This window comes from Lepidochelys kempii, chromosome 9, assembly GCF_965140285.1.
Source record: "Lepidochelys kempii isolate rLepKem1 chromosome 9, rLepKem1.hap1, whole genome shotgun sequence".
Classification (NCBI taxonomy): domain Eukaryota; kingdom Metazoa; phylum Chordata; order Testudines; family Cheloniidae; genus Lepidochelys; species Lepidochelys kempii.
The window spans coordinates 24,151,218-24,178,238 of NC_136388.1; the positions used below are offsets into that span (position 1 = coordinate 24,151,218).

Below are 27,021 nucleotides of genomic sequence, written 5' to 3' on the forward strand. Positions count from 1 at the left end.
GATAGCAGTGATTGGTAGAACCCTCATACAGGGTGAGGCTGGTTAGTTTAGACACTGCTAAAGTGTACAAATGCAATAGCCCTGATCAGCTCTGAGCCCAGTAAAACTAGATGGGAGACACTTTAATAATCCTTTAAAAAAACCCAGACATTCACATGGAAAAACTTTAAGGAAATGCATAACTAAAGTGATAATGTTCTGTATGCTGTTAAGCTGCTGGTTGCACTGTACAATCGTTTTAAATGTTGTTCTACAGTTATGCAAATGAACTACCAGCTGTTTAACAGTATATAGGGCTTTTTCACCTAAATTGTGCATTTCCTTAAAGTTATTTACGGGAAGATTTTCTAAGTGAATGTCTATTTTGGCCCTGATTCTCTAAAGCCCTTTACAGCACTCTGGTAATGCAAAGGGGCCTTAAAGTAGGTATAAATCTTCATGCTGCCAGAGAGGCTTTAGTGTAAATGAGAACCAGGCCCATCATGAGAAATAATTCCTGCCCTGAAGATGTTACAGCATAACGAACAACAGGGGGGAGAGGAAATACAGGACAGAAAGGTAAACAGATCTTCCCAAGTTCACACAGCAGACCAGTGGCAGAGTCAATGATAGAGCCCATGTCTCCTGATTCTTATTCCTGTGCCCTACCCACTGGGCCAGGCTGCCACTCTGAAAACAATGTCTTCAGGAGTTTGTCCTTCAAGTCTCTCTCTACAGCTGTAAATTGTAAGTCAGGTGTATTGGTGTCAGGCCAGCATAGATAATATAGAATAAAAGGAACTGTATGTAAAAATAATGTCATCAGTTGATGCAATTGTCCTTTTCTCAGTAATCCAGGAAACAACCACTGCACGTTTCCTTTGTGCTTTTCTCAGTAACATACACACAATCGGCTTTAGTTTTAAACAAATATTAAAGGCATTCCTTTTAAAATGGATTTATCTTCTTTTAATGGATAGGAGAGAGCCAGGATGTGTCTGATCTATTTGGTAAATCAGCTGGCCAACATGGAACACTCGTTTCACCATATTCTTCTGCTGGAGATTAAGGACATCACCGACACCTTCTCAAATATTCTGGGCAACCAGAGCAGAGATATCTACCGTATGAGTAACAGTTTCACTGCCATAGCCAAGCTTCTGATCAGACAACTGGAAAACTACACCACATTAGGAAGCAGGTAAAACTAGTTTCTGTATTAATCTTATATCTGGATAAGTGGAGACATGTGTCACGGTGTGATGAGTGACAGGAGTATACAATTATGCTAAATGTACTCAATTAGTAATGAGCTAATATACAAGTACCTGCAGGGAACTTCAGTAAAGTCAGGATATCAGAGGTCCTCTACCATCACTGTAGGCTGCCACCTCTAAACTTACTTTCAATCAATTTTATATCAAAATCGGATGCCATTCTAGAAGGCCTGCTCTAGTTCAAACAGGACTTAATGCAGAAAGCACTTGGCAAAATTCTATAGCCTATGTTGTGCAGGAGGTCCGACTAGATGATCAGAATGGTCCCTTCTGGCCTTAAAACCTATGAATCTAGGAAGGAGGGATGGTACTAGTATCTATTCTATTTTGCACCCTCCAAAATACACCAATATGATGAGAGGAGGATTGCCACCAGTCAGAAGGGCTGAAAAGCAGTTAAATGGTTAAAGGACTAAATAACAAATTGCAGAGTAGGAGACATCAAGGCCTTTTAAAAGGTGGAATAATTTTGCTAGGGAAGTGCTGGAAGCCCAGTCATCTGAGTCATATATATTGGGTTGAGCAAAACACTGAAGAATATGAACAATCTGGAGTTGGCAAGGGACTGGAGTAGATTTGGTAGGGCTTTCCCTACTCTACTTTGTGATTCCCTAATCAAACATGAAGAACCAGACAACCATTCAGCAGTAGTGAGGAAGATCAGAAAGTACAGCGGTAGTCTCAGAGAGAGCTGGAAAACATCAGAGGGGAGAGTCAAGGAGGCATCTGGAAGGGTTAAGGGAATCCTGAAGACAAGTGCCAAGATTTTCAAAACAGGAGTCCAAAGACAGACTTCTAACTCCATATATAGGCAGCAGAATAAGTGATCTGATCTTCAAAAGTCCTGAGCACGCGCCAACTCCCAGTGAAGTCTGTGGTTCTACTATAGGCTTAGGACTTTTTAAAATCAGGTCACTTATTCAGGTGCCATGTGGATTTAGGAGTCTAACTTTAGAAGTCCATTTTTGAAAATCCTGGCCAAGGGCATTATCTCTAATGGCAGAGGAATTGCTACAAAGAATTTCACAACATAGGAAGTGTACCACTTTGGAAGGAGTTATAGCTGGCAGTGATAAGGGAAATGTGGTGGCATTTAAGGGAGGAGGTAAAGAAAATTATTTTTAGGACCATTGCAGAAATATCAAATAATGATTCTGCTCATACACTTACACATTGCTCAGTGTATGGGGCACTCCTGTTTTCTAAGACTTTTGTCCCTTCTCCTATCAGAAGTAACTTAATACACAGATTTTCAAGTATTTATTTTAACTTTTAGTATCTCACGAGGAGGCTTCACCATACCTTCCTCCAGATAACATGTGTATTAGCTCAGTTGACAGGAGGCATTGCTCAGATTTTCTAATGTGGAGTGAAAATAATCCCTGTGACTTTCATTTGAGAGCTTGAAAAGCCTTTGCTTGAAATAAAATAAACAATATGGACCTAACTTCAGTGGAATTACCCCAGACTTGAATTTGTCACTGTGCTTCTAAGTATGTGACTAGCTTCTCATGTGGGGACATCAACAGAAGAGAAAGGCATAAGGTTTGTATCAACATACATGAACTGGCCACTGGATTATTTCATTTCAAGAGCCTTGCAGGTGTACAGAATGTTTGACAAACACGTAATATAATAAACAATATCCCTACTCATAGAAGCTTACAATCTAACTCAGCCAAATACAATGTGCAGCTTACAAGATCAAATGCAGAAATAGGGATGGACAGCACCAAAGCAGAGATCAGTGTTGAAAGGTGAAAGTGTGTTTTAGGTGTGATTTGTGGGAGATTTGTAGCTAATCATATTACTTAGTGCACTGCTGGAAAGTGTTTGGATACCAAGGTGCTGGGCTCAGTATAATAATCTGAATAGAATAGCAAGAGGTTGCTTGGCACCTGAGAAGAGAGGGGTTGTCATAAATATAAAGGGAAGGGTAAACCCCTTTGAAATCCCTCCTGGCCAGGGGAAAGCTCCTCTCACCTGTAAAGGGTTAAGAAGCTAAAGGTAACCTCGCTGGCACCTGACCAAAATGACCAATGAGGAGACAAGATACTTTCAAAAGCTGGGAGGAGGGAGAGAAACAAAGGGTCTGTGTCTGTCTGTAGTCGTCTTGGCCAGGGACAGGACAGGAATGGAGTCTTAGAACTTTTAGTAAGTAATCTAGCTAGGTATGTGTTAGATTATGATTTCTTTAAATGGCTGAGAAAAGAATTGTGCTGAATAGAATAACTATTTCTGTCTGTGTATCTTTTTTGTAACTTAAGGTTTTGCCTAGAGGGGTTCTCTATGTTTTTGAATCTAATTACCCTATAAGATATCTACCATCCTGATTTTACAGGGGGGATTTCTTTATTTCTATTTACTTCTATTTTTTATTAAAAGTCTTCTTGTAAAACACTGAATGCTTTTTCATTGTTCTCAGATCCAAGGGTTTGGGTCTGTGGTCACCTATGCAAATTGGTGAGGCTTTTTATCCAACATTTCCCAGGAAAGTGGGGGGTGCAAGTGTTGGGAGGATTGTTCATTGTTCTTAAGATCCAAGGGTCTGGGTCTGTAGTCACCTAGGCAAATTGGTGAGGCTTTTTACCAAACCTTGTCCAGGAAGTGGGGTGCAAGGTTTTGGGAAGTATTTTGGGGGGAAGGATGCGTCCAAACAGCTCTTCCCCAGTAACCAGTATTAGTTTGGTGGTGGTAGCGGGCGGTCCAAGGATAACGGGTGTAATATTTTGTACCTTGGGGAAGTTTTGACCTAAGCGGGTAAAGATAAGCTTAGGAGGTTTTTCATGCAGGTCCCCACATCTGTACCCTAGAGTTCAGAGTGGGGGAGGAACCGTGACAGGGGTTATTCCAGATTTCAGGAGCTATGTGGAAGTGGTATGGTATTAGGGTGACCAGACAGCAAGTGTGAAAAATCGGGATGGTGGTGGGAGGTAATTGGAGCCTATATAAGAAAACGCCCCAAATATCAGGACTGTCCCGATAAAATTGGGACATCTGGTCACCCAATATTGTATCCAAGTCTGGGAGAAGAGACTAAGGGAGAAGGTTGAGAAGGACCTAGAAAATGTAGTTACACTCATTGGGTGCTGTAACTGGATAATGCAAAAGTTTAAAAAACTCTTCTTCCTGAGAAACTAAGTTAACATTACCTGTAGCTGGATTTTTGGCGTGTAACTGCCTTGGACGTGTCTACTGAAGTTTGCACTCTGAATATAGTGCCCCAGGTCATAGTATCTCATACTAAAATGATCATCTCAGGAAACATCTCAGGGTATGATAGAGGTCTATAAAATCATGACTGGTGTGGAGAAAGTGAATAAGGAAGTGTTATTTACTCCTTCACATAACACAAGACCCAGGACTCACCCAGTGAAATTAACAGGCCGCAGGTTTAAAACAAAGAAATGAAGTAGTTCTTCCCACAACATACAGTCAACCTGTGGAACTCATTGCCAGGGGACACTGTGAAGGCCAAAACTATAACAGGGTTCAAAAAAGAATTAGATAAGTTCATGAAGGATAGGTCCATCAATAGCTAATAGCCAAGATGGTCAGGGATGCAACCCCATGCTCTGGTTGTCCCTAACCACTGACTGCCAGAAGCTGGGAGTGGACAACAGGAGATGTATCACTCAATAACTGCCCTGTTCTGTTCATTCCTTCTCAAGCACCTGGTATTTGCCATTGTCAGAAGGCAGGATATAGGGCTAGATGGATCATTGGTCTGACCCAGTGTGACCATTCTTATGTTCTTTTACTTTCGCTAGGAGTATATTTTACATAATTTGATGCATCCAGCAATTTTTTTAAATGGCCCAGTGATTAGCTCTGCACAGTTGTTGGATTGTTTTACAAGATTTGATATGTCCAGCTTTTAAAACAAAAAACAATAAACCAGCTAAACACCTTCTGTTCAGTTGTTGCTCACAGACTGAGAGCAGTGCTCCCCATTTCGTATACTTTGAAGAAAGGGACACTAGGAAGGATTTAATGCACAAAACATGACCTACCGTACTGTCCCTCACCTTTCCATCATAGAGAAATCAAAAACAGCTACTGCTATTTCTGTGCGTCACACAAAAAGGTGCTTTGTTTTCTCTAGGCAAAGCAGTTACCAGAAGTAACTCCATTCCCAGAGCTTGGCTGAAATCAGTCATGGAGGCTGATGCGTGCTGAGGCTGGTTGGATGAAAGGGCTGAACTGTGACTCTTTGGCCTTAGCTTGCAGGTGCATCACCATGAGTGCTGAGGGAGCACAGGCCAGGATCCAGGCTTTGCAAGCAGGCAACCTGTGCTCTTCCAGTGCCATCTTAGCGTCACTGGGGAGGGGGTGGGGGGACTCCATGACCCTTCCCTCATTCCTCCTCACCCTTTCTTAGGTAGACTAGCTAACAAGATCACCTGATTAATAAATACATCTCTACTGATGTTAGCCCTTGCCTCACAGCCCTTGATTCAGAGAGCACGTGATGGGATCAACCCCTGAACCATATGAAGAGCTGATGTAAAGAACACCACAAAGGAAGACATTTGCAGTGGACACCAACAAGTTTGATCTGTCCTACAAAACCTAGAAACTATGCTACATGTTCATGAATGCCTTCTATTGGCACCTTAGCTAGTAACTCTTCACATCTGTACAGACATAGAGTTCTCTCATAACATCTCCCATCTTATCATGGCATCTGAGGGACAAAATGAGGCCCTCGCAGGGCTAGTCACAATCTAGCCCTTTTGGTCTAAGATGATAAACAAAAGCACTCATGTAGCTCAAAAGTGTGTCTCTTTCACCAACAGAAGTTGGTTCAGTAAAAGATATTAGTTCCCTATGACCTTTTGGGGTGCAATCCACACCAGAGAAGGTCTGTGTCACCCCTGCCCTGAACCTTGGGTGCCTTACAATGTCTTGCTGCTGTAGCTCCCACCTGGGCTGCTCACAAACAGCCTTCCACCATGCACATCACACTCTGAGTGTCTCTGTACAGCTGCAGCCTGCCAACATGCTCCAATCACACTCTGGCTTCTACCAGCCTGGGTTACCACAAACCCAACACACTCCCAGACCTGGATTTTCCCTCCAGAAATGTGTATTCTGTATTACACTGTCCAACCCTCTCCTGGACAGTTCAGATAACAAAGGTCCATTGTCCCTGTAAGAGAATAATATACAACAACTTGCCTTCTTAAATGGAGTTACTCACACAATTCACGACACTGGATTAATTTTGATTAAGAACAAAAAAAGGTGTATTTAACTACAAAAAATAGGTTTTAAGTGAGTACAAGTATTAAGGCTTTAAAATCAGAAATGGTTACAAGAAAAATAATGATAAAATGCTTTCTACTGCTAAAACTTTACAAACTATGCTTGGTTTAAGGTAAAATTCTTACCATATGCTTCCATCAGCATTGCTGACCAATCTTCCGGTCAGGTTCCCTCCCAAAGTTAAAGAACTGGATTTTTTTGTCTTCTTGTGTTTAAATGTAGCTACAATAACACTGCAAAAAGCACTAGGGGGCAGACCTGACTCCGGGGAGGTCTCAATCCTCCAGAACACTGGGGGAGCTGCCTCAGCAGGTTCTGAAGTCTGTGGTCTGGGTCCTGTCAACCTCATGTGCAATCCTCAAAACCTGCTCACCACCCCTCCTGATCTTAAAGGATCTCACTCCTGACATCTAGGGGTGAAATCCTGCCTCCACTGAAATCAATGGGGCATTTTGCCAGTGACTTCAATGGAGCCAGGATTTCATCTCTAGATCCTAAGTCTGTTCTTTGGGTCCCCCAAACCTAGAACACAGTAACGAATAACCATCAGTGGTCTATTTCTTCATGACCTGCTGGCTGGAATCCTCCAGGGACAGGGCAGGGTGAATGTGGCACAGACCCTTTAAAGCCAGCCAGTCTCTGAAGCCAGTTGGCCTTATTTTCACTATGCTCTGGTTCTGGGAGCTCAGAGTGAAGCTTTTGCAGCCAGCTGACTTTGGAGAACCTGGAGTAGGGCCTGTGAAGCCTGCTGGTTAGCTCTGTAGAAGTTGCTTGTAGCTTCTTATTGATCCACTGGGGTTGGGGAACCCGGAACACTGTGAAGAGGGACAGTGCAAGTCCAGGAGACAGGGCCAGATTAAGGTAAGCCGGGGCCAGAGGCACAGACATGGCACGGGGCTCTGTGTTTTAGCCCTGCCCTCTTTTGAAGATGTGGTGGCACGGGAGCTCTCTTCTCTCCAAACAGACTGAGATAGTGATGTGGGCCCCCTCACCCCTGCTCCCCACACACACACCAGGAGTGGCAGCAGAAGTTCATTCTTTTCCCTGAGGAGATGGTGGTGGCAACAAGGGGTTCTTCTAGCATTTACCCCAGCAGTTTAGCTATATCTGCTTGGGTTTTGGGACCCCTTGCCTTCCTACCTCATAGGCCCTCTGCTTGCGTGGTGTTGTCAGGGTACCCCAGAGTAGTGGGTCTTAGAGTAAATGTCCCATTGAGATGCCTGGGGCAGTTCACACCTCTTAGAGCTATTGTTTCAGACTGAGACAGACATCACTGTATTGGTGACACCTGAGTTACATTTTCAAGCTGTCCTTAGTGACCATGAAGACTACATTAAAAAAATAAATAAAAAAGAAAGCTGAGAGTCTGATGTACTCACATGACTCCAGGAGCTGGGGCTGCCTTAATCTGTCCCTGCCAAGGGATGTAACCAAGCTTCATTTAACCAAAAGTTCTCTTTAAAAGTAAGGTGGTATGTTTTATCAACTGAGTTTAGTCCAAAAGATAAACAGAAAAGCCTACAGGAACAGTTACTGAAATTGCCCCTTTCCCCACAAGTTAGTAGCTGCCAAATGGACAAAATAAATAGGGAGAAAGTATTTTCAAATGTCTAAATAAGTTTTTCTAACCCTCCATCACCAGCACCACGAACCTCTTTCTAATGCACCTCGTAACAAAGTACTTTGACTGTTCCAGTATTTGTCCCACTGAGGATAGTTCAAATGATATTTAGTGTAGTTTACAGCGAAGGTACACTAGTTGCTATTTTTACTGAGAGCTGTATAAATACCATTATGTGGAATGTGACAGGTCAAGAGGACAGAAAGGGAAACTACTTCTATGATAAAATTCAACACAGATGTCATCAAGCTCATAAATGTGAGGAATGGCCTCGGAGGCATGATAATGAGTGGAAGCCAAAATGCTGGGGTCATTCAAGAAACAATTAATTGGCATTCTGGAGAGAGTTAAATAGTAAAAAAGAGAGGAGCCCCATGGAACTGAATCATTTTTAAGGAAAGCTGTGAGAAATTTATGCAACTCACCTGGTGATAAAGTGCTTGGTCAAAAAATAGATCTGAGGCCCAGATCTGTAAAGGTATTTAGGGGTTGCTGCTGTGCTCAGTATTGCAATGCCTAACTGATTGAGGATCCTAAAGCTCATTTTCAAAAGCGATTTAGGCATTTAGGAGCCTAAATCTCATGGACATTGATGGGATAGAGGCTCCTAAGTGCCTAAATCGCTTTTGAAAATGGGTTTTAGGATCCTCAGGCATTGCAGTGCTGAGTTCAGCAACACCTAAACACCTTTAAAAGTCTTGGCGCTCGCTCTTGCAAAGAGTTTATTAAAGTCACTGGAGAATATAACTGGGAATAGAAAATAAGTCCATGTGAAATAACATGCATGTGTTGGAAAGTAGTCCAAGAGTAACTAAAGGGGAATAATAACGTCAGTTGTCATTTGTATTGTGGGAATTATAATGAAGCAGTAGAAGGAGGGGAGGCTTCACAAACCATCTGATAGAAGAGTTTAATAATTATTGATCTAGATCATGTTTGTTCACTTGATAAATTAGTAATACCAGGAAGGCTCAAAAGGTATTCCACCCACTGAAATGTTATGATATCCCTACGCTACTCCATGTCTGGTGCAATTGGTTGAAAAGCAGAAGACATTTTTCATTAAAATGTCAATGAAATATTTTTCAATCTTTTCCCACAAAATTCTAAACTGAAAGAACGCACTCTGCTGAGTGGAAGAAACCCCTGGGGAGAGTGAGAGACATATATTGCTTTTCTAATATTTGGTTGTGTATGTGTGTTTGACTCTCACCAGAGCATATAGAAAATTGAAAAAACAAAGTTTTAACATTTCAAAAGTGACCACGTGGACTCAGGGCCAAATATTATGTTACACCAATGCAAACCCAGGGCAAATCACGAAGTTGCCATAGGGCTTCAGTGGAGTTGTTCAGGATTTAATTCTTTTCGATATAGGGCAGAATTTGGCCTTCAGTCCACAATGTAGAGAATAAATAATGATAAAGGAATAGGATAATAATAAATAAAGGAATAAAAGGATAATAAACCATCAGGCTGCACTGTGTAAAGGCTCAGCAAGGGCCTCATGTTAGAATAAAAGAGCTTCTATTTCTGAAAGTATGTAAACATCTAGCTCCTTGACTGAATGCACACTGAATCACAATTAGCTGTCCCAGGGCTTGGTGCACTTTCCATTGAAGTCCCCTTGACTTCACTGGGCTGTGGATCAGGCCGTAAATGTTGCCATATGCACCTGCAGTTCTTTGTGCTATGCCTTACACAATTATAGGTGCCAAATTAGAGGCTGAGTTGACATACCTTTAAAAATATAGGTATAAGAGGTCATAGAATAAAACAAAGATCTTAATCGAATGCAGAACTTTAAAAAACTTACACTATTCCCTGGTTTTATATTTCAGAGGCTTAGCCAAGGACAACATCAGATAGATGAGGAGCAAGAAGAAAAGTAGACCAAAAGTTAGGAACAAAGTTAAACGGTGTAACTCCACTGCCTTCATTGGATTTAGCACTGATTTGTACTAGTGTAAGTGAGATCAGAATCAGGCCCTGAATGTGGAAATATACCCAGTAGCTCCAGAGCTACTGTAACTACTTAATTGCAGAAAGTTTTTCTTAAACAAGAGTAACAATTCAGAGTATTTGTGCTGTGAAAGAACAATAGACTTTTTATCTGTGTGCATGAACAATAACCCATTCCTTTTAGAATCATGTTTCCATAAGGAAAAACGGATTTCTTCTAAGTAACTGTTGGCTTGGAATCATTTGACATGGGGTATTTTGCATGCATTTCGTGGAGAGTATCATTAAAATCATGTGATGGTCTATTAGCATTGCCACCTACTATCACAAAGAGGCATGTCATTCACCCCCAGAGATAACTTTTAAAAGTGAATGTAGAATGTTCATGTGTGCTGATCCAACTTAGAAGTCTGTCATGGTCAATTTAAAAAAGAAAATACAGAATATAATGAAGCTTCCCAACCACCATTCCTCGGAACAACAAAGTAAGCATGCAAGCCAGACTGCTCTTTGTTGTTTATTTTTATATAGTGGCTGGATGAAATTATTTCTTCTTTTTATAGGAGAAGAAAAGTCTGGCATATGGTGTCATTTACAATTCATATGCCTTTCATTTTCTCTTCCATTTATCCATCTTTAAAGCAATGTTTGTTATGGTGTAAAGGATTGTAGCTGTATTTAAGAAATTCATATGATGATATGGTACAGTAGGGTGACATTGCTATCTGCTTTGGAAACAATATGGGTCATGAAGTTTGACTGGATAAAGCTCATGTTCTAGTGACAGTAAAGTTTGATTCTAATAATTCTCCCTTAGCAAGACATGCAGCAGCACTTATAGCAGGGCATCTCCATTGCTCACACACAGCTTGTTCATAATGATTTGAGAAATCATTAACAGATTGTGCCTGCCCACTCACAGAATGTCTTTACTTTAGCTACCTCTAAGGTGGAAAGTGATAGTAAGGTGACACTGTATTTTTGAAGCTTTTAAGGCTGTAGACCCTGACTCTATTCAATATCTTTGAACATTGCTCTGATACTTACCTATGCTTACATTCGACCTGTCTTTTAGAGATTCTACCATTGCTTCTTAGTTCAGGAGGTGATTATGTCTTTGCTTGGGGAGCCTTAGTAGTAAAACTTGATCCTCCCATATGACTGCAGCGGGAGCAGAGGTAGGCCAGCATGGCACGCTTTTGAAAATCCCACCCTTCGTGTGTTTTTAGAAAGGTATTTGGATTGTGCTGCATCACATTCTCAGCAGCTGGTGGGGGGGAGTGTGTATAGAAATACAAATATTGTTCTTATGATCATCTGGTTACCTGTGTAATATTTTGATACCTCATCATAGAGAGTTGAAAAGTAATTCAGTAATAAGGAATATGGTGCCACCAAAATCTTCCTGCAAACATGTTCTATATACTTCCTTGGATATTTCTACATCTCTTGTCTCCTGAAAACAGTTTGGGCCAAATTCAGCTCTGGGGTAAGTGGGGCCAACTCCAGCAGTGTCAGTAATGTATTCAATCATTTTGCCAAGATTTTACACAATTGTTAATTTTATTGTTGTTTGACTGGAGGAGCCAAGAGAACAGCTTGCCTGTCTTTCAGCCATGCACAGTATGTAGGCTCAGTGAAGTATTTCATGTTGGTTACATCTTTTCTGCGTGTTAAGAATGGCTTCATGTCAAAAGGTGACATTGTTACTGCAGTGAGCCTGGGCTTACATAAGAGAGATAATGAGGCCTGCCCCCCAAGGATATCCCAAGAGATGAGTATTTTGTTTTGTCCATTAAGAATGGAACCAGCTATCCTGAAAGTCCCAGGAGCCTGGTATTGGCGGGCTAGTTGAGTTTGAGCCAAGCTGTTGATTTGTGGACTTCTGAGTTATAATGAACCATATTTTTAACAAAGTCACTGTTGGTTTACATCTGACAAATGGAACCAAATGTATCCATGAAAGAAACACTATGATAACATTTCCTTTGAGAGCATGATCCAATGTCCATTCAAGTCAATGGAAAGACTCCCATTGAGTTCAGTGGCCTTTGGATTACATCCCAAGTGGGGAGGGGTGAAAACAAACCAAGCTCAGTTTACTCAGAGTCTGGTCTTATTTCAGAATTCTGTAGAGCCTTGTTCATTCACATTCCTCTAATCCACAAACCTGATTGCTCCATCAAATACCCCACTCCAAAATCCCAATGAACAGGAGTTTGCTATATATAATTTTATTAGAACATAGTTGACATGGTAATGGGCATACCATTGATACATAGAGAGATAACAATAGGTGAGATTAAGTCTTGTTCTACATCTCTGCAAAGATTTTATAGCCAAATCTGTAGTAAGGTTCCTTATTACTAAGACTTCATTACTTTTACAAAATGGTCTCCAGAATATTTATTACTATATCAGGACCTATTGCCTACATCAAAACAAATGAAAAATTAAACTTTGTGATTCAGTATCCTTGGTTGCTTCTGTTAAATATGTTTGTTTTCATAAGCAATAATTTGCAATATTTGGAAATTCTCAATAGGCCTTCCAGTCTTGAATATGAATTAGCTAGATTCTGCTATATTTGGCAACATTGCATTTTAACTCTCATCCGTGACATTCCAGACACCTAGCTATTTTGCATTTAATAATTTATCCACTTGGACACTCATTTTTAAAAAAAGAAAAAGAGATCATTAAAAAAATTCAAATTATGATATAATGTTTAAATGTGTGAATAAAGTTAAAAATACTCACACTCCACTCTTTAACCCTGTGATAGGGTTCTGATATTAAGAAATCTTTAAATATTACACATAAGAGGCTAAAGTATGGCATAGGTATGTTTTGAGCTTGTAAAATGTGGTAACTCATCCCTCTATGAATTACTGTACATACTACCCCCATAGTTTTGTTGTCTCATTCCCCCCCTTACACTCTCTCTCTAGGACCGCTATGACCCCCCCCCCATTAGGTTTTGGGGAAAAAACTGCAGAGATGAGCCAGCCACAGACTCCAGCTGGTAGGAACAGGAGCAGTCAAGGAAGGGACTACCGGGCATTCAGGGAACTTCCTATAGTGTTGACTGGACTTTCTTCATCCTGTGCTGATAGGCTGTTTGCGCCAATCCACCCCTTCCCTCACAGTCTTTTTACCTCTGCTTCACTGCACACCTGTCTCTCTTACCCTCTTCTTCCCTGCCCTGTCCCCTTCACCTCCCTTTCCAGCTTATCCCCACCTAAGAATGAACACAAACACACACACACACACACACACACACACACACACAGAACTATGGAACTAACATACCACTTGCTGCTATCACACAGTTCGCTTTGCTCGTGTGGTCTACCTCTTCCCCCACCCTATGTCTGTCTGGTCTATTCAGATTGTAAGATCTTCAGGGCAAGGACTATCTACTACTCCGGGTTTGTGCAGACCCAGCACAATCGGCCCCCATTCTTGGCTGGCCATTAGGCACCGTTGGAGTAAACATGATTGATTCTAATAAATTCAGTTTCCTCGCTGCTGCATAAAAACAAAGCTCAAAATGTTCAAACTACAGTGGCTGTAGGTAGGCGCCTAATTCCATATTTTGGCTTTTGTAAAAAATGGCCTGATATTCAGAGGTTCTGTGCGCCCTTGGCAATGAGAGTTGCAGGTGAACAGTATCTTTGAAGATCAGGCCCCTTCTTTTAGGGGCTTCAGTATGGATCTAAGTGCCTAGCACTGAGGTTTGAAAATTTTGGTCTAAGAAATCAGACTTTAGGCAAGTATCTCCTGTTTGGATGAATGAAATCCTTCCCCACAACTGCTGGAAGGGCTGCAGAGCTGCAATATCACCTGTCCACTGCTGCTACACTAGCCTATGAGCTGGAATAACAGCTGCAGCTCCTCTGTGACACCCATTGGTAGGGGGTTAGAAAGTGGATCCATTTAGGATTGGATACCATGACCTGCTTTCAACGGGCTCCCTCCATGCCAGGGCAATTTGGCAGGTGCAGATTATTCTACCGTTAGCTACCCCTATGTAACTCCACTGAAATCAACTGCAGACAGAATTCATCACTAATGATACGACAGTGTCATCATTGAGACAATCATTTTCATCAGTGCTGTGAAATCAATGAGGTTCACAGGTGTGTTTGAGGGCAGAATTAGGTCCTATATTTTTAAGAGTGATAACTTCCTGTTAACTGGTGCTTTAAATCCAAATTTATTATTGCACTTGAGTTTACCAAACTCTGTGCTTGAAAATTTTAATGATGAGGTAAATTTCTAACCATTTTGTTCTATTAAATAGAAACTTGAGCTGCACAGAGTTCTAAATAAGCCCATGTTAAGTATTCTGGGGTTTCTTGTGCTGAACGTGAGTCAGATTACTTAAAACTTCCTCTTAGTCAGTTTCTTCCCAAGTGCCGAGTTTTGAAATAGGCTTTTCTTACTCAGAATACAATTATTCAGGAGAAAGTACATGTACAATTTTGTAAAACCACAAACATTCACAGATTCCACTGTGAGCTCTACTGTTGGTTTATAAGTATGCTATAATAAATGGTTGTTTAATAGCTTTGTAGGACTGGCCTAAATTCAAATGAAAAACGTTTCCCTGAGAGGTTTGCTGGTGGGAATGTGGTTGAGGCCATATCAAGAGGAAGCGTTGTTTTTACCTTTGCAGATATATTGTATGCTATTTCTAATCCAGTGTTGTCATAGATATTTAATGTTTCTAATCCTTTTGACATAGATATTGAGCTGAAAGCTGTTTCTGAAAATGATTAATCAAGTTCTAAGAAGTTCACTACTGACACACAATTATTTTACCAGATACAGTATGTGGTTCAAAGTAAGAGAGACACTGTCAATGTCATCTTGGGCAAAGCATGACCGTGTTAAACCCCTGATTTTTTCTTCTTAAGGACAGAAAATGACGCTGAAGCAGAATCTCCTGTACAGCTGGATGATTTAAAATCTGTTATGAATGGAAATGAAGAGGATGAAAAGCTTCAAGTTAAAATACAGGCTTTTGAAGAAAAAATAAATGTTGACAACAGTACTCCTGGCTCTGTGCGTAGATATAGTTTAGGCCAGGTTTCTAAAGAAGAAAGGAAGGATATGAGATTTAACAGGTATGATTATGTAAAATGCATGAGTGGCTTTCATGCATATCAGTCTTTCAATAAAGCTTCATCCAAATATTAAGGGAATAGTTCAATTATAGTATACCTGTGGGCACCATGAGTCTAATTCTAACCAGATCTCTTGTCAGGGTGTCTCAGAGCTGGGTAAGATCTTTCTAACTACGTATTTAACCTGGCCTAACATGACAAGAGAGAAGGAAGAGGAACATATTTGTTTACAGAACACTCTAGAACAGTGGTTCTCCACCAGGGGTATGCATACCCTGAGGGTATGCAGAGGTATTCCAGGGGGTACATCAACTCATCTAGATATTTGTCTAGTTTTACAAAAGGCTACATGAAAAGACTAGCAAATTCAGTACAAACTAACATTTCATACAGACAATGACTTGTTTATACTGCTCTATGCCCTGGTCTACACTAGGACTTTAGGTCGAATTTAGCAGCGTTAAATCGATGTAAACCTGCACCCGTCCACACGATGAAGCCCTTTATTTTGACTTAAAGGGCTCTTAAAATCCATTTCCTTACTCCACCCCTGACAAGTGGATTAGTGCTTAAATCAGCCTTGCCGGGTCGAATTTGGGGTACTGTGGACACAATTCGACGGTATTGGCCTGCGGGAGCTATCCAGAGTGCTCCATTGTGACCGCTCTGGACAGCACTCTCAACTCAGATGCACTGGCCAGGTAGACAGGAAAAGAACTGCGAACTTTTGAATCTCATTTCCTGTTTGGCCAGCGTGGCAAGCTGCAGGTGACCATGCAGAGCTCATCAGCAGAGGTGATCATGATGGAGTCCCAGAATTGCAAAAGAGCTCCATCATGGACCAAACGGGAGGTACGGGATCTGACCGCTGTATGAGGAGAGGAATCCGTGCTATCAGAACTCCGGTCCAGTTTTCGAAATGCCAAAACCTTTGTCAAAATCTCCCAGGGCATGAAGGACAGAGGCCATAACAGGGATCCGAAGCAGTGCCGCGTGAAACTTAAGGAGCTGAGGCAAGCCTACCAGAAAACCAGAGGGGCGAACGGCCGCTCCAGGTCAGAGCCCCAAACATGCCACTTCTATGATGAGCTGCATGCCATTTTAGGGGGTTCAGCCACCACTACCTCAGCCGTGTTTTTTGACTCCTTCAATGGAGATGGAGGCAACACGGAAGCAGGTTTTGGGGACGAAGAAGATGATGATGATGATGAGGTTGTAGATAGCTCACAGCAAGCAAGCAGAGAAACGACAGCCAGGAACTGTTTCTCACCCTGGACATGGAGCCAGTACCCCCTGAACCCACCCAAGGCTGCCTTCTGGACCCAGCAGGCGGAAAAGGGACCTCCGGTGAGTGTACCTTTTAAAATACTATACATGGTTTAAAAGCAAGCATGTGAAAGGATTAATTTGCCCTGGCATTCGCGGCCCTCCTGGATGTACTCCCAAAGCCTTTGCAAAAGGTTTCTAGGGAGGGCAGCCTTATTGCGTCCTTCATGGTAGGACACTTTACCACTCCAGGCCAGTAACACGAACTCGGGAATCATTGTATAACAAAGCATTGCAGTGTATGTTTGCTGGCGTTCAAACAACATCCGTTCTTTATCTCTCTGTGTTATCCTCAGGAGAGTGATGTCATTCATGGTCACCTGGTTGAAATAGGGTGCTTTTCTTCAGGGGACACTCAGAGGAGCCCGTTCCTGCTGGGCTGTTTGCCTGCAGCTGAACAGAAATGTTCCTCGCTGTTAGCCATGGGGAGGGGGAAAGGTTGAGGGGGTAGCCACACGGTGGGGGGATGCAAAATGCGACCTTGTAACGAAAGCACATGTGCTATGTATGTAATGTTAACAGCAAGGTTTACCCTGAAAGACTGTAGCCACTGTTTTATAAAATGTGTCTTTTTAAGTACCGCTGTCCCTTTTTTTTTCTCCACCAGCTGCATGTGTTTCAATGATCACAGGATCTTCTCCTTCCCAGAGGCTAGTGAAGATTAGAAAGGAAAAAAAACGCACTCGTGATGAAATGTTCTCTGAGCTCATGCTGTCCTCCCACACTGACAGAGCACAGACGAATGCGTGGAGGCAAATAATGTCAGAGTGCAGGAAAGCACAAAATGCCCGGGAGGAGAGGTGGCGGGCTGAAGAGAGTAAGTGGCGGGCTGAAGAGAGGGCTGAAGCTCAAATGTGGCGGCAGCATGATGAGAGGAGGCAGGATTCAATGCTGAGGCTGCTGGAGGATCAAACCAGTATGCTCCAGTGTATGGTTGAGCTGCAGCAAAGGCAGCTGGAGCACATACTGCCACTACAGCCCCTGTGTAACCAACCGCCCTCCTCCCCAAGTTCCATAGCCTCCACACCCAGACACCCAAGAAAGCGGTGGGGGGGCCACTGGCCAACCAGCCACTCCACCACAGAGGATTGCCCAAAAAAAAAAAGGCTGGCATTCAATAAATTTTAGAGTTGTAAACTTTTAAAGTGTTGTGCTTAAAGTGCTGTGTGGCATTTTCCTTCCCTCCTCCACCACCCCTCCTGGGCTACCTTGGTAGTCATCCCCCTATTTGTGTGATGAATGAATAAAGAATGCATGAATGTGAAGCAACAGTGACTTTATTGCCTCTGCAAGCGGTGATCGAAGGGAGGAGAGGAGGGTAGAGTGAACCAAGGGGCGGGGGGTTTCATCAAGGAGAAACAAAGAGAACTTTCACAGCATAGCCTGGCCAGTCATGAAACTGGTTTTGAAAGCTTCTCTGATGCGTACCGCACCCTCCTGTGCTCTTCTAACTGCCCTGGTGTCCGGCTGTGCGTAACCAGCAGCCAGGCGACTTGCCTCAACCTCCCACCCCGCCATAAACGTCTCCCCCTTACTCTCACAGATATTGTGGAGCACACAGCAAACAGTAATAACAGTGGGAATATTGGTTTCGCTGAGGTCTAAGCGAGTCAGTAAACTGCGCCAGCGTGCCTTTAAACGTCCAAATGCACATTCTACCACCATTCTGCACTTGCTCAGCCTGTAGTTGAACAGCTCCTGACTACTGTCCAGGCTGCCTGTGTACGGCTTCATGAGCCTTGGCATTAAGGGGTAGGCTGGTCCCCAAGGATAACTATAGGCATTTCAACATCCCCAGCAGTTATTTTAATAAAGTCCCTTCCTGCAGCTTTTGAAACAGATCAGAGTTCCTGAAGATGCGAGCGTCATGTACCTTTCCCGGCCATCCCACGTTGATGTTGGTGAAATGTCCCTTGTGATCCACCAGAGCTTGCAGCACTATTGAAAAGTACCCCTTGCGGGGTATGTACTCGCCGGCTTGGTGCTCCGGTGCCAAGATAGGGATAAGGGTTCCGTCTATGGCCCCACCACGGTTAGGGAATCCCATTGCAGCAAAGCCATCCACTATGACCTGCACATTTCCCAGGGTCACTACCCTTGATATCAGCAGATCTTTGATTGCATGGGCTACTTGCATCACAGCAGCCCCCACAGTAGATTTGCCCACTCCAAATTGATTTCCAACTGACCGGTAGCTGTCTGGCATTGCAAGCTTCCACAGGGCTATCGCCACTTGCTTCTCAACTGTGAGGGTTGCTCTCATCTTGGTATTCATGCGCTTCAGGGCAGGGGAAAGCAAGTCACAAAGTTCCATGAAAGTGCCTTTACGCATGCGAAAGTTTTGCAGCCACTGGGAATCGTCCCAGACCTGCAACACTATGCGGTCCCACCAGTCTGTGCTTGTTTCCCAAGCCCAGAATCGGTGTTCCACAGCATGAACCTGCCCCATTAGCACCATGATGCATGCATTGGCAGGGCCCATGCTTTCAGAGAAATCTGTGTCCATGTCCTGATCACTCATGTGACCGCGGTGACGTCGCCTACTCACCCGGTATCGCTCTGCCAAGTTCTGGCGCTGCATATACTGCTGGATAATGCGTGTGGTGTTTAATGTGTTCCTAATTGCCAAAGTGAGCTGAGCGGCCTCCATGCTTGCCTTGGTATGGTGTCCGCACAGAAAAAAGGCGCGGAACAATTGTCTGCCGTTGCTCTGACGGAGGCAGGGGCGACTGACGACACGGCTTACAGGGTTGGCTTCAGGGAGCTAAAATCAACATAGGGAGTGGCTTTACATCAAGGAGTATTTCAGGCAGGACTTCACGGAGGGTTCCAATAAGAAATGGTGCACCTAAGTTATTGTTCTTATATGAACAAGGAGGTTAGTCTGGCCTCTGATTGATACGTGGCTAGATTTACCTCGCTGCACCTTCCCTGTGAGTGACTGCAGTGTGACCTAGAGGAATGAGTCCCCTAGACTGGGGGGGGGGGGGGAAGCAAATGAGTACAAAACAAATCTGGTCTATTTCTTGTTTTGATACACTCCATCTATCTTTTACATCTTTGGCTGGCAGCAGACGGCGCAGAAGGACTGCATGCCATCCACATCTCATGGCTGCCCGGCAGAAGATGGTACAATACGACTGCTAGCAATCCATATCGCCTGCCTGCTCACCATAACATGGTTCAATAGGACTGACTGCAGGACTAAAGAGAATGACTTGATCAAGTCACTCCAAATTTAGTCCCTGCACCCATGTCTGTCCAGGCGCTCCTGGCCGACGCAGCCAGGAGCACCTCAGACATGACGATGATGGCTACCAGTCCTATTGCACCGTCTGCTGCCACAAGGCAATGGGTTGCTGCTACTGTGTAGCAATGCAGTACCTCGTCTGCCAGCACCCAGGAGACATAGGGTGACGGTTACCTTAGCAGGCTCCATGCTTGCCGTGGTATGGCGTCTGCACAGATAACTCAGGGAAAAAGGCCCAAAACGATTGTCTGCCCTTGCTTTCACGGAGGGAGGGAGGGAATGGGGGCCTGAGGATATGTACCCAGAACCACCCGCGGCAATGTTTTAGCCCCATCAGGCATTGGGATCTCAACCCAGAATTCCAATGGGCAGCAGAGACTGCGGGAACTGTGGGATAGCTACCCACAGTGCAACGCTCCGGAAGTCGACTCTAGCCTCGGTACTGTGGAAGCACTCCGCCGAGTTAATTCACTTAATGCACTTAGAGCATTTCCTGTGGGGGGACACACACTCGAATATATAAAACCGATTTCTAAAAAACTGACTTCTATAAATTCGACCTAATTTTGCAGAGTAGACATACCCATACTATATACTATATTAGTGTTTCTCAGTCTGGTGGGTTGCAATTTATTTTATAATTACATGAGAAAAATGAGAAAGTAAGCAATTTTTCTGTACTAGTGTGCTGTGACACTTTATTTTTATGTCTGACTTTTAAGCAAGTGAGGTGAAACTTGGGGTACACAAGACAAATCTACCTCTTGAAAGGGGTACAGCAGCACAAATCCAGGTTATCTCCCCCCCCCCCAACAAACACTCTTCTGTTGGTAATAGCTTATCTAAAGTGATCACTCTCCTTACAATGTGCATGATAATCAAGGTGTGCCATTTCCAGCACAAATCCAGGGTTTAACAAGAACGTCTGAGGAAGGGGGGGGTGGAAAAAACAAGGGGAAATAGATAAGCTATTACCAACAGGAGAGTGTTTGTTGTCGGGGGGCGTGGAGGGGGAGATAACCTGGATTTGTGCTGGAAATGGCCCACCTTGATTATCATACACATTGTAAGGAGAGGGATCACTTTACATAAGCTATTACCAGCAGGAGAGTGGGGTGGGGGAGAGAAAACCTTTTGTAGTGATAATCACCCATTTTTTCATGGTTTGTGTGTATATAAACGTCTTCTGTACTTTCCACAGTATGCATCCGATGAAGTGAGCTGTAGCTCACGAAAGCTTATGTTCAAATAAATTGGTTAGTCTCTAAGGTGCCACAAGTACTCCTTTTCTTTTTGCTCTAGAAATGAAGATTCAAAGAACTCTCCTGGATACTAATAGTAGCAACTCTAACTAGTTTAGATAATATATTTGTATCAATATTTGGGGTCATATTATGCCCTCAGTTACTCTGGATTGATACTTTGTGTCAAGTTAAGCTTGATTCTGATTAGACCCTTTGTGTGTTGGGACCAAGCACAGCCCAAAGAACTTGCAACTAGGATGTACCTCTAGGACATGCAGGCCTCACCAGTTCTAGTGGGATGTTTACTGCTCATGCTGCAATGTTGCATGGGTGCAGCATGACACATTTCATACTGACTTAGAGTTCTGTGGTGAAAACTTGAGCCTTTGGGGAATTTGGACATCTTCTCTCCTGGGACCTGTCATAGGTTCCATCCTCCTCCTGTTTAACAGGGAACCTATGCCCACTTTTCTCCTAATTCTCTCCAGAGACACATGTACCAGTTGTGTGCGCATTTGCTGTTCCCCAGCTCCCCTTTAAGGACTACAGTTTCCCATGTTGGGGAAGGAGTGGTGGAGAAGGATGCCCATTGAGGGCTTGATTCTCCATTGCCTTCCACCTTTGCACTCATATACAACTGTTCAGAGTGTAAAATGCTGCCAAATCAGAATTCTTCACTCACATCAGTAGTAGAATTTTATACCTCATTTACTCTGGTGCAAATGACTATACAAGAGAGTGGAGAACCAGTTCCTGAATGTTGGGGCTTGTGGTGAAGGTGGCCCAGCTGAAGGACTTTGGAGAGAACTCCAGATTTGCTTGAACCACTGCTGGATGGTATAATTTTATAATGTGATTGATAGACTGGATACTGAGATATTATAGTGATGAGTGATAGATACACTGGTGCATTCTCTAATGTGCATATGTTTTGATATATAGATATTGTTGTCTGACTTCTTTCACTTACTACAGTTGTGGTTTGATTTGGGTTCTGAGTACCTGTTTTTGAAATACAGGTTTATTAAAAGCTATGCGTATTTGCCCACCAACAGGATATTTAGGCCCAAATTCTGCTCTGAGTTGCACCAAAGCAGCTTCACAGATGTAAATGAGAGCAGAATTTGGCCAGAAATCTTATCTGATTCTTCAGCATGCTGCAGCCCATCTTACCTCTATCACAAACCATTTGTCTTTCCCTTTATTTGCATTGCAGGTCCAAAAGTCTAGCTTTGCATGCAATCCGTACAAAGGGGATGAATTCAGACAATGGACAAGACATGGACAATGGAGATATAGCAGCTGGCATCTCTTTCACAGAAATGTATCTTAGCCAAGAAAATGACAAATTGCCTCTTAGTCCAGACACTGAAGAATCGCAGCTGGAAAATTCTTCAGTTTCACACCCAAGTATCAAATGTACAGAATTAGAAAATTTGCCAGAATCTGTTGAAGAAAACTGCCATGAAGGAAGTACAGAGACAATAAAAAATCCGTTGGAATATCAGGATAAGCTCTACTTGCACTTAAAGGAAAATCTTAGTAAAGTGAAAGCATATGTCATGGAGATTGGGAAGAAAATTCCTAGCCCAGATCAGTGTATTATTGAAGGTAAGAGCTCTGAACCTTTCAAATTAAGGGAATCTTAAAGGAACAGTTTAAAACAAGAACAAAACCCTTCAGTACTCATGCAAACTTTTAGGTAAGATTCTCTAAGCAGGAGCTCTTATGTTGGATGAAACATGTTTTTACACAACAATGTTGTTATAAACTACAACATTTTGAACCTTCTTTCATAGGTTTTGTCCTTTCCTTCAGCAATATTGTGCATCCTTCAGAGGCCCCAAGCTGGCAGTCCTCACACACCCAAAACTCCCTTTGAAGTTAATGTAATATTGTGCAAAGAATGCTGGATTGGGCTCAGGGTAAGGGTTTGATTCTCCTCTTACATCAGGGTAAATCAATGTAGCTAATAGAGTTACACGAGGGTAGGTCAGAAAAGAATCAGATCCAGAATCTCAAATAAAGATGTTCTGTTCCACTACGCTCTGATTCAAAGCCCACTAGAAGTCAGGGGAAAGACTCCCAATGGGATTTGAATTAGGCCCCTATTTACCATTGCCTCAGAACTCTATAATGATTCTCAGTTTCATCATGCAGAGTCAGTGGATAGTGTTGGGATCCCCCCTTTCCCATCCTCCCCCCAAGACCTCTTTCTACTTGGCTTCCCAAACACTCAGTTCAACTCCACATTTTATCACTCAGGTATTTTTATTTGGCATACAGCAAAGCAACAGTGAGTGGACCAGAGAACTAGATAAATTCACGGAGGATAGATCCATCAATGGCAATTAGTTGGGATGGGCAGGGATGGTGTCCCTAGCTGGGAATGGGAGAAAGAGGATGGATCACTTGATTACCTGTCCTGTTCTGTTCATTCCCTCTGAAGCACCTGGCATTGGCCGCTGTCGGAAGACAGGATACTGGGCTAGATGACCCTTTGGTGTGACTCAGTATGGCCGTTCTTATATTCTTATGACTCAGACAGGGGGTGAATGCAGGATACATCACACAACCAGTTACACAGCACAGTTTGCACAGTTACTCTTCATTTATATATATTTACACATATCATTGCATTTAGTATTCATTGCATCACACGTTTTGGATTGACTTGGTTATTTTGTAGGAACCAATCCCTGTACTGCATGTTCTGTCCACAGACTTTCCATGCATGACTTACTTTTTAGTTCATCTTTGGATTCTGGACTTACCTTGTCCATTATTATTTTTTTCTTTGTAAATGGTTCCCTGGATGTTCCCTCCCCTTATCTAAGCTAGTTCAGACATTCTGTCACTCAGCTTATTGACCCATTTGCCTATCTTAGTTAGCACGGACATTGTGTTCTCATCATTTACCTCCCTAATCCTGTCTTCCAAGAACTGAGGCCTTTGCTATGTCCAAGTATTCATGTCAAGCCAGGTCTACAGATAATTGTTTTCAAGAACTTGATAGCCAATAATGAAATAGGGCCTGATCCTGTGAGGCCCCGGTGGAGGTGCTCCCTACCCTGCAGGATTGGTCTCAGTGCATTACTCCTTTTCAAATTAAAATTCTTAAAGGCCAGATTGTGAATAGAGCTGAGTGAACAATTGATTTTTTCGGTTCAGTGGCCAAACCCCGGGATAGGGGGGGAGGGGGAATGAGACCCTAACAAACAGTTCATTTCAGACCCAAACTGATTTTTTTCTTTGCTTTTTCTTGCTGCAAAAAACCCCAACCCCTTATTCAGGCTGAATGAAATGTTTCAAATGTCAATTTGAATTGAAACTTCATGTTAAAACAACTGTATCTAAACAAAACATCAACAGGATTCATTTTGAAAATCTTTCAAGACTTCAAAAAAAATTCAGTTTTTGTTTGTTTGTTTGTTTGCCAAAACTATTAGCTGGATTAAGTTCAAATTCAGTGAATAGTTTCAGTGCCCTGAAAAATATTGGGTTTTTTTGGTTTATTTGCATGAGTTTACAGCTCTAATTGTGAGCCTCTTACTCCCATTGATGAGCAGTTACTCATGTGAGTAGTCCCACTTACTTCAATAGGTGTATTGATCACCAGTGGGAGTAAGGCTTCATAGTCAGGCTAAATGATTGTAGAAAATAGCTGAATGACTCAGTTCAGTCAATCAATCTGATAAGCTTTCATTTCTGATCACTTAAAATATCATTCCATAGTAAGACACAAAGCAGGTCTCATGCGTTAACATTTGTGCATCAGATGCCTTTCCAGCTGTCTTTATTTATTCTGTGGCCAAGGAGTTGAAAAAGCAGTATTGACCTGCCAACTACACTTTTTGTCAAGTTTGTTTTTTGCAGAAATTTGAGAAAAAATACTCCAAAGTTCAGCTTTGCTGTTTGAAACACTTCTCATTGTCAAAGTTATTCGTATGTCTTACTGTTTCAGTAAATGACAATGGGAGTTTGAGAGTGAACAATCTGACGTGTGAGCTTGCGTAAAGAATTAAATGTGAGTCTGTGTCTTCTTTTAATACAGTGAATATTTTTAAACATTTTGATCAGTTTCCTCTTAGTGCCATACTAATTAAAAGCCCTATTATAGTGATGTTTTAAGCAAGTCATTATTTCACAATTCATTCAGACTATTGTAATTTCCTGGGAAATCATCAACTGAAGTTCTTGAAGAAACTTGTTGAGTAAGGACATATGTGCAAGATAGATGACTAATGTGACTCATTCTAAATACATTCACAGAAACTCACTCATGCTCATTACACGGGAGACAACTTTTTAATATTTCAGATATTCCATAAACTGCTCAGTCCAAAGTCTGGCAGTTATTTGACCTATATTATTTCTGCATGTCATAACAGGAGATCATTCAAATTCATCCGTGTTTTACTCTCTATACAGCTATTTGAGCATTAGTCAGATTTTTTTAAAAACATATCTTTGGTTGATTTTGTGTCAGTTAAAAAGGAATTTGTTGAATTTGGGGTGGGGGTGTGTTAAATATGTAAAATAGGAAAGAAACACTGAGGAGGATAGGAGGATGTTTCAACAAAGCAGTACAAGTTACAAATAATGGGGAGTACAAGAAGTTCCCAAAAAATAACACTTGATTTGGATCTTGTTCTTTCCCGAGCTTTTTAAATATAACTTTTAATGTATATTATACACACAAGTTAACAAAGAACATTATTAGATGTAAGTAGCACACAGTAGATTATGGGCTGGATTCTTACTCAGGATGAATTAGAAAGAAGGCATACATTTTTAACAATGAAGGTAATTAACTATTGAAACAAACTACTAAGGGTGGTGGAGGATTCTCCATTCCTTGATGTCTTTAGATCAAGACAGGATGCCTTTCTGGAAGATATACTTTAGCCAAAAACAAGTTATTGGGTTCAACAGAGTAACTGGATTAAATTCTATGGCCTGTGTTAGACAGGAGGTCAGATTAGATGATTTAATGGTCCCTTCTGGTCTTAAAATCTGTAAATAATACCATATACTGTGAACAGTCCCATTGATTTCAGTGTGGCTGTTTCTGGAGTAAGATACTATTTGATGTTTGTGAGGGTGGAAACGTCTGGCCCTACAGTACTCTAGTTATACAGAATTTAAATTGTTTTTGTTGACCACAACATAAAATGTGTGTAAACTTCTTAGGGCAAAATATATCCCATATGGTACTTTCTTGAAGAACATGGATATGTGCACAGTGTGTGGATACCCCTGCATATGGATAACCCAGGAACGAATGATTCTGATTACACTATAATAAAAGGAGGAGCATAGAGTATAAGCGAGCTGTCTTGCTTCTGTGCCACATAAGCTGATAGGATCGTCAATGGGATGTTTTTTCACTAGGATGACCATATCTTGGTGTCTTGGATTGCTCTACTGAAACCATGGGTTTTGTCTAGGATTGCATGACTGGAAATCTGGCTACTGATAGTAATCCATTTCAGATACCCTTAGAAACCCCTCAGCCACTCCCATCTCATAAGTCCCATGGAAGTGCCCTAGCTACATCCTTCCCCTTGCAGCTGCCCACCTATTTTCCCTCCCGTTTCACCAAGCTCCACTGCACCTCCCTTACCACAACTGCAGCAATGGTGACTTCAGAGATCAGCTGTCTCTGTGCTGTGCACACCTTTCTCTCTTCATGAACAGTGAATTTCTGTGCTTCCACAGTATGAATTATAGGCTATTTTCTGGATTGGAAAAATCCCAGAATCCCTCATGCAGTAGTGTCCAGAATCACTTTGCATACTGACAGGCAGCTAGACAGAGGAAAGATAGCCTTGTGGTGAAGGCTCTAGCCTGAGACCTGCGTTCAAGATCTTAATCTGCCACAGACTTCCTGTAAAATCGTGGGCCTCTCTGTGCCTCAGTTTCCCATATGTAAAATGGGGATAAATAGTACTTCCCTATT

The 27,021-nt window shown here is 42.3% G+C and overlaps 1 protein-coding gene across 14 annotated transcripts in view; it reads left to right on the plus strand.

Annotated features, from left to right (window-relative positions):
• The window catches only part of VEPH1 (ventricular zone expressed PH domain containing 1), a 183,927-nt gene that overhangs the window by 59,647 nt on the left and 97,259 nt on the right, over positions 1 to 27,021 (plus strand). For 9 of the 14 annotated variants that reach the window (XR_012160752.2, XM_073359569.2, XM_073359567.2 and 6 more), the window contains 3 exons: positions 960 to 1,180; positions 15,030 to 15,239; positions 22,276 to 22,670. Coding sequence is in view for 13 of the 14 variants with exons in the window: in XM_073359569.2 (XP_073215670.1) it covers positions 960 to 1,180; positions 15,030 to 15,239; positions 22,276 to 22,670 (826 nt within the window). In the remaining variant the exon portion in view is untranslated. Of the gene's footprint in view, positions 1 to 959; positions 1,181 to 15,029; positions 15,240 to 15,992; positions 16,185 to 22,275; positions 22,671 to 24,921; positions 25,193 to 27,021 lie in introns of those variants that run through there. The other 5 variants (XM_078854387.1, XM_078854386.1, XM_073359577.2 and 2 more) reach the window with 5 other exon arrangements.